This window comes from Antrostomus carolinensis, unplaced genomic scaffold (assembly GCF_000700745.2).
Source record: "Antrostomus carolinensis isolate BGI_N321 unplaced genomic scaffold, ASM70074v2 scaffold3369, whole genome shotgun sequence".
Classification (NCBI taxonomy): domain Eukaryota; kingdom Metazoa; phylum Chordata; class Aves; order Caprimulgiformes; family Caprimulgidae; genus Antrostomus; species Antrostomus carolinensis.
This window is the reverse complement of record NW_010339146.1, coordinates 963-9,027: the sequence shown is the minus strand read 5'-3', so window position 1 is coordinate 9,027 and position 8,065 is coordinate 963. Positions and strand designations below refer to the sequence as shown.

At 39.0% G+C, this 8,065-nt stretch overlaps 1 protein-coding gene across 1 annotated transcript; it reads right to left on the bottom strand.

Annotated features, from left to right (window-relative positions):
* Positions 1-406: 406 nt before the first annotated feature.
* ENTPD4 (ectonucleoside triphosphate diphosphohydrolase 4) lies at positions 407-7,653 on the bottom strand (the record flags this gene model as incomplete). The annotated part of the gene is made up of 11 exons (XM_029086937.1): positions 407-700; positions 1,294-1,455; positions 1,676-1,761; positions 2,524-2,848; positions 3,074-3,240; positions 4,834-4,964; positions 5,219-5,278; positions 5,913-6,016; positions 6,104-6,254; positions 6,768-6,973; positions 7,434-7,653. Coding segments are annotated over 11 exons (1,841 nt in total), but the record flags the coding sequence as incomplete, so codon positions are not given.
* Positions 7,654-8,065: the final 412 nt, after the last annotated feature.

Below are 8,065 nucleotides of genomic sequence, written 5' to 3'. Positions count from 1 at the left end.
AGATTAAGCTGTCCTTAAAAAGGTTGTTTTCTTACTACTTTTGAAAACCCTGCACTTCCTTTTCTTTGACTGAGGAGATTCAGAATTAAGAATTCAAGTGATACCAATCCTGGAATCTGGAAAAGAAAAATCAAAACAGTCCTCATTCATCCTAGCTAACATCCTTACTAACAGGATTTCACAATCTCACCCAAAGGATGAGAATTCACACTCATTCTCTTACCACACATAGCTTAAGCAGCTGCTTCTCACTTACTGACGAGTCTCTGCTCGTCCCATTACACACAAAAGTGCAACATTAAAATAAAACCAGTAATTTTTGGCAGGTATTGTCTGATAAGACTAAGCCAAGTTGACCCCATTTTCCCAATCTGCTTCTTCAATGGTTTAAAGGGACGAAAAGGAGGAACCCTGAGGCAAAAATGGCTTTTTTGAGTAAAAAGTCCAATCAAAGCTCTCCATCACAGCATCTCATAAGGGTCCTGCGATCTTCTGTGGTGGGAGGCCTTCCTCAATCCATAGGGAAGGAGACGAGCTGTTACGCAGCATTCGCCTGTGGATCCGTCGGAGCCTTAGCAGGTAAAGCAGGATGGAGAGCAGCACAATCAGAAAACAGACAAAAAACAAATAGTGATTGTAAACAAAGGAGAAGCTCCTCCAGTGGGAGTGACTTCCACGGAAGTTTTCTTGCTGGATGTCTCTGAAAAGAATCAAAGGGATAACAGACATGAGCTGTGAACCAAACTTTGCCTCCAAACTATCTTACCAAAGCAAACAGAGCTCATTTTAAGCAGAACAGTCTTTCTAAAGCATTACTTGAGCTACCTGAGATATGTCCTGGGGTTAGATATAATGCATTAGAAACAACATCTTGTCTCCCCCTATTTGTCTCCCCCTAACTCTACTGTTACCCCCGTGTCCTGTTAATTCAGTTTCTTCCAATCCAACTTCAAGGGAAAAGTCATATCTCATGCAAGTTCTTCTATAAGAACCACACAACTTGTGGTTTCTAAACTCCAGAATACAGTCTCTTAAGTATAAGAGAAATTTTTAAATTGTACATAAACCCAGGCAGACACACAAAGAATGCATATCCATGCAAAAATCAGTGGCAAATTCTATTAATTGAATTAAAGTTTCTGAATGAACAAAATACAAATGAAATGCTTAGCTGATGAAGGACTCATATTTGCCTCACAGCTGCTTTGCCACCACCATACTTCTTCCCTTCAGAAAAGCCCCATACCTTCCACCTAAATGCTCTTCCCAGGCATTTGAGAAAACAACTGGTACCTTAAAGGTAAAAACCGTGTTCGGTAAAGGATGGCTCCCAATGTCCACTGCACCTCTTTATCATAAACCTGCAGAGCTGTTTTCAAATTGCTGTAACTCACAGGAAAAGCAAAGCCACTGTGAAATACTTCATACATCCAGGCAGACTTAAAACACTGGTACCTAGAGAAAGAGTGATATGAAATCAGACCAGCAGTTACAGAGTCCCAGAGGACTGGGGAGCACATTCAGACATGTAATTATCAGTACTTTTTTAATGGCTGATGCAATATTTAATGTTATATTCACACTTTCAATGATTTCATTAAGTGGATCATTTGGACATGACCTCTCCCTGGCAATTCTGCATGAATGAATCTGCTGTACAAACACAAATACTTACTTCAATCTGTGGAGATCAGCATGTGATGCATAAAGACCACGGTCAAAACGTTCCAGTAGGACAGACCACTTAGTGGCACAATAATCCTTCAAGAAAACAAAAAAAAAGAAAAAAGAAAAAAGAAGAAAGACTTCAACATTGCTTCTGCCTTGAGAAGAAAAAAAAATGCCACTAGATAAGATGCTCTGTAAATACTGAAAGCTAGAAAACTCAAAAATAACCTCTTCCCTTGCATTGCTAATAAGTCAGATCACAAATTTCATGGCATTCTCTGTAATAATTTGATCCATATTTAGCATTTGTGGTTAAATTAATATTCAATAGCACTTAAACTCTTTGGTCACGTACTCAGACATGAAAAATAGACAACCTATTTTTAAAGCATTGACAAAACAGGTCATGTTCCTCTGCTTTATGTTGCAGCCTTACTTTGAACTAAAATACAAATGAAGAAACCTGTTAGGAGTATTGATCCCTGTTAGGAGTAACACTTGGGAATCTGGTACAAAGAAGCAGAAAGCAAGAGGAAAAGAAATTCTTTTTCTAACAACAACTAAGACATACCTAAAAAGAAGCAAGGGGTGGCAGCAGCATGGATTTCCCCATTATCAATAGTTCTGCTAGAACTCGACCACGAGTCCCATTCCCTCTACAGTCAATTTTAGTATTGTGCCTTAAAACAAGTATTCTAAAAGAAAACCCAGTGAGACGCCCTGTGATAGTTCATTGCAGGGTCAAAGGATTTTGGATCTTTAAAAAAAGAGTTTTGTTGCAAGACTTTCAGGACAAAACACTTCTAAAGAGTAGTTGTTTTGAATTAGAATAAATTAATCTCAAGAACACTTTACCTTTGCAGCTTTAGTAAATTTAGCAGCATTGTAATCTCCTCCCATGCGTAACACATCCTCGGTGCAGTAGTAGAACTCAGAGAAACCATAGAATTCACTGTTCTGAAAGTGCACAGCAGGCTGATAGACACCATTAAGAGATGTCTGTGTTTCATTAGTCTTATTCATGAATGGCTGAATAATCTCACGACACAGATTAAAATCTCCTGTTCCCCGCAAATACATGATCTGTCCGTTCTGCTGGATCTCATCCTGAGCATCCAGGGGCAGGCAAGGATCTAGGTAAGGTGAATCAGAAGTCATGCCCATCTGCTTGCCCAACAGCCTGGATAAAAGAGCAAGCACAGTCACAACTGCGTGTCAGAAACATCAAGCTCTGCGATAAAACAGCATCAAGACAAAGCATCCTCACTCAGACTCCAGCATTGCATCCAGAACGCTGTAGAAATTAAGTTCTATGTCAGGACACTTTAAAATATATTCAAGTTAGGGGGTTATTGAGCCTAGTGATGCACAGAACCAACATTCCCAAGTGATTGCAGCCACCTACCTGTTTTTAAGCACTGTACTGGTAAATAGATTGTCTTCATATCTCTGGCGTGCTGCATTTCCTCCAAAGCCAAGGAATGTTGCAACATAGACTCTGTACACGTGCTCAGTTTGATGAGCATCACAGCCCAAGTTGAATTCTGCAAGCAAGTTTTTGGCTACTTCCTCCTGTAGGAACACAAGCACAAAGATTAGGTATAAACAAGATGAACCAGAACCTAAAGGTGAGTTCTTTGACAACGAGATGTCTTTGACATCTTCAAGCTTCATTCCTTACTCATCTATTTGGTTTTTCCACAGGTCCACGTTGCCTTCTACTTCACAGGGAGAGGAAAGCACAGTGATTGCAGAGAACTGCATTATCACTGCTGATACTCAAGGAACTGTAAAGGAACTGCTACCATGGATGCTAAAGTATATTTTTCTATGAAAAAGTCTGTGCTGTGTCTACTAAACTCAAAGCTACCACTTCTGACCGAGTCCCCATACTCATGATTGCTAGGCCAGGTAGATCTGTGGTCTTCCCAGCAGAGCTGTTCTTAATTTTCCAACATGGAGTTCTTAAACTTTTCAAGAGACCTGTCAGTCACTCAGCTCTCCTCACATACCATACATCAGTCACTTGCAGTAGCTTTTCAGATATTTAAGAGCTGTGTAGCAGAAGCACTTCATACAGAACACGCTCAGAAATGTAGTGTAACATTGCATGGCTTCCAACTGACGTTGTAAATGAGAAACAGCAGGACTGCAAGCATCACATTCAGTTCTTTGACTCTCTTGTCATTCTTCATCTGAGAACCTGGACAGGTTCCACAACCAGAATGCCTATTTTATATCAGCTTATGTTCAGACAGATCCATGTAACAGTCACCATCAATTGTCTGCAACTCTTCCTATTTCCAAGTCATATCTGACTGGGGCAATCTGCTCTGAATCTGAACGCCCATACTTTTGTTTAACAGCCCAAACTATTTGTGACACCATCTGTCTGAAAGGCAACATAGTTATTAAAACCTGTAATAATGAAAACCCATCATTTCACAGGAAGATTAAAAAAAAATATATCAATATATACATCATTAGAACAGTGCATTGAGAGTCAAAACGTGGGGGGTTTATGCTATTCTTACTTGAGATAATTTATCAGTTAAGATAACGAGAGGTTATCCAACTTCAAAGATTCAGGAATTACTCCAGAACTCTGTGGATTGAAGTTAGAGCAACTTATGTTCCATTTAAGACTTGTAATGAAAAAAATCTGCTTCCTACAACAGATGAACTTCACTGAGGATGTAAGTGATATTTAAACAAACTCCACTGTTACCCCCGTGTCCTGTTAATTCAGTTTCTACCAATCCAACTTAAAGGAAAAAGTCATATCTCATGCAAGTTCTTCTATAAGAACCACACGACTTGTGGTTTCTAAACTCTAGAATACAGTCTCTTAAGTAAAAGAAATTTTTAAATTGTACATAAACACAGGCAGACACACAAAGAATGCTCATCCAAGCAAAAATCAGTGGCAAATCATATTAATTGAATTAAAGTTTCTGAATGAACAAAATACAAATGAAATGCTTAGCTGATGAAGGACTCATATTTGCCATCTTCTCTTGCCTTGGTTTTTGCAATGTGAGGTAATGAAGAACAGGACTCAAAAGAAAGAAAACAAAACAAAGAATAATGCATTAAAATAAAACCAAAAAGAAAAAGAAGAAAAGTTGCACAGATAATAACCTGCTGTGAAGAGGCAAAGCTTACAGTTTTAGGGACTTCATATGCTATCTGAGTCGACACTCCGCCCATGTCAAGAATACCCACAGTCCTCTTACGAAAGATGGTGTCTTTGTTTTCACTGCCTGGGATGTGCACTTCCACAATCGCTTCATCCTCTGGATTAAAACAACAAGAAGGCAGTGAGAAAAACAACTAGGGTGGGCCTAAAGCAGCACTACATTTCTTCTTCTGAACTGATTTTTTGTAGCAATGCAGCTCATTGAAATTTCACGCACAAATGAAGCCAACGTTAGCATCTGCACACACACTATTCACTAACAGCTCTGTCTGAAAACACACCATCAACAGTGAAAACACAGGAAGGTTAAGTCCTTCTTAAAAAAATCAACTTCAGATTTAACACACTTACCATCATCTGTATGTTCAAATCTTCCCAGAACAAAATTGATGCCAATCCATGCATATACTCCTACATGCATAAGAAAACATATTTGGACATTTCAGGCATATCTGGTACATAACATCTTAAAAACAAAGAGGAATTTTTTTGCAGATGAGTTAAGATATATCACTGTTCATATTTTATTATATAAAATACAAGTCAAACATTCCTGACAAGTTATTCTATTTTTAGTCTCCCAAGTCAAGACTATGATAAAAATCCTAATTCAATGTATCAAAGACAGACTGATGTGTAAATTTCAGGGAAAAAAAAAAAGCATGTTTAGCTTTCAAAGTGATTTTAAGCCCCTAGTGAGCTGAGCACATCGAAACATCACTTCTTTAGAAGCCATTTTTCCCTGCAAAGTTTCTTCCATCAAGAATGTTGTGCCTTATCCTTACCCCTCGCTCCCCAAAGCCAGAGAAAATGGACTAAAATTCTTGCTAAATACAGATATTTTCACTGCTAATTAGAAAATATTTAGCCAAGTTAGAAGATCACAGCAGATTAACATCTCCACACTCCAGATCTTGCTACTGAGAAATAAGATCTCTCAACCAAACCAGAATTTTAAAAAGCAACAACAACAACAAAAAATTATCCAAGTTGCACCATGGAAGTAATGAACATTTCAAATACAATTTTTCCAGTGTTAACTTACCTTCCTGTTTCCCAGAAATAACCTCTGCATGCGAGTCCGAAAACAGAAAATCAAAATGCACAGGAATATCAGTGAGCAGATCTTCAAGTATTGCCTTCTGCTGGCTGCAAAATTACATTTTGAACAGTTAAAAATAGTCAAGACACACCAGGATCACTATTCTAAAGGCTAAAAATAAGACAGCCAATAACCTTTCTGGCAGAATCCTCATTCCTGCAGTACACAGAATATAAAGAGGAGTCTCTTTGTGTTTTGCACGTGGCACATGTTCAGCAGCAAAGCTCAGAAGCGGAGAAATATAATCACTGACCTTTTCAGGAGAGCTGGCAAACTCCGAAATGCCTAGTGAGAGAGAGAAATACAAGAGCATTGGGCACTTCCTGGAAAATCTTGATAACCAATGCACAAAGAAACCAACAACTCAAAGCCAAACCCAAGAAATCAGCCACAGAAATAAGAAAATAAGAATGAAGCTAACACTTAATCATCCTCTAAACAATAAACAACAAAATTGTATTAGATATAGTAGCTATTTACAGAATTGGTTCCAATAGCTTTACAGAAAGTCAATTGTTTATTCACTAAATAAACAGAACCTGACAGTTAACCGGCAACTGAACCAGCAACTGTCTTAGTCCACAGAGAAACCTCTCTCTCCTGCCCGTCAGTGTCATGTTCCAAGCTTTAAAGCTGAACAAAGCTCTCTGCAAACCAAACCCAAAGGAATCTGGAAGAGTGCCACGCTGACCACTCACAAGTGTCCTTTACCCAGACACTGTAAATACAGGGTTTGAAAAAGCAAAATTAGTCTCAAAAAAAAAAAAATCTCCTTTAAAATTAACTTCTTTCCAGTACCTGGTTTAATTTTCATAACAACGGGTTTTCTGTTTTTGTCCCTCATCTGTTTGATGTCCAACAGATCGTGGGGATTACCATTGTGCCTTGGCCAACAATACACAAAAATCCTAGAGCCGCTGCTGCCACAGTCCACAACGATTCCATAGTTGAGATTGGGGTTGTTTGTATCTGTAGCTTCAGTGTCAGTTACTCGGGCAAGATACCTAGAAGAAAACTAAACATTACTACGTGCCAATTAAGACACATACAGAAGTTTTTCTCAACATCAGACTCAAAACAGGACAACAGTTGCCATCAGAAGAATCACACAGTTTTCACTATTGTACTGTTGATGAAGGAAAAAAAAAGTGAAGTGCCACCCATAAGAATCAAATTCCCAAAAAAAAGGCCAAAAGTCATTTCCAAATAATTTATTATGCAATATTTTTTCCACTTAAGAGCTGCTACAGATACATAAAATACTAGAAAGTTGAATTACTGCTAAATTAAAATCAACATAGATAAGGAAAGCTTCATCAAAAAAAAAAAAAAGCAGGAAGTTTTACTCACACTTCTTCCTCCCCATTCATGTATTTTACAGACACAACCTGTCAGTGTTTTCTCTTTCACACCAAAACTACATTTCATTTCATTCCTTTCCACAAGTGTCTTTTCAACTCTCACCTGTGGAATCTTTTGTCCCTGTAGGCACGTCCATACTTATTGCGGATGACTACCAGAGAGTAGTAAAGCAAAGAGACAGCAGCAGCAAGTATTCCTATCACCACGATCTGTCTCAAAGTGGTGTTGAGAATCCGCGGGCATCCCACCGGAGAGATGCTGAAGTGCCAAGAAGCAGGAAGCAAACATGAGATGCTGATCCTAAAAACCCAAAGAGAATTATCTGCTTTCAAAATGGAATTTCTTAACCCCAAAGCACCACAATGCATTCTGAAACAAGCTAAGGGCAAACAGAGTCTTAATATTCATAGAATGGTTTGGGTTGGAAGGGACCTTAAAGCTCATCCAGTCCCAACCCCCCTGCCAGCAGCAGGGACACCTTCCACTAGACCAGGTTGCTCAAAGCCTCATCCAACCTGGCCGAGAACACTTCCAGGGAGGAGCAGCCACAGCTTCTCTGGCCAACCTGGGACACTGTCTCACCACCCTCACAGTGAAGAACTTCTTCCTAATATCTCATCTAAACCTCCCCTCTTTCAGCTTAAACCCATTTCCCCTTGTTTTGTCATTAACTGCCCTTATGAAAAGTCCTTCCCCAGCTTTCTTGTAGCCCCTTCAGGTATTGGAAGGCTGCT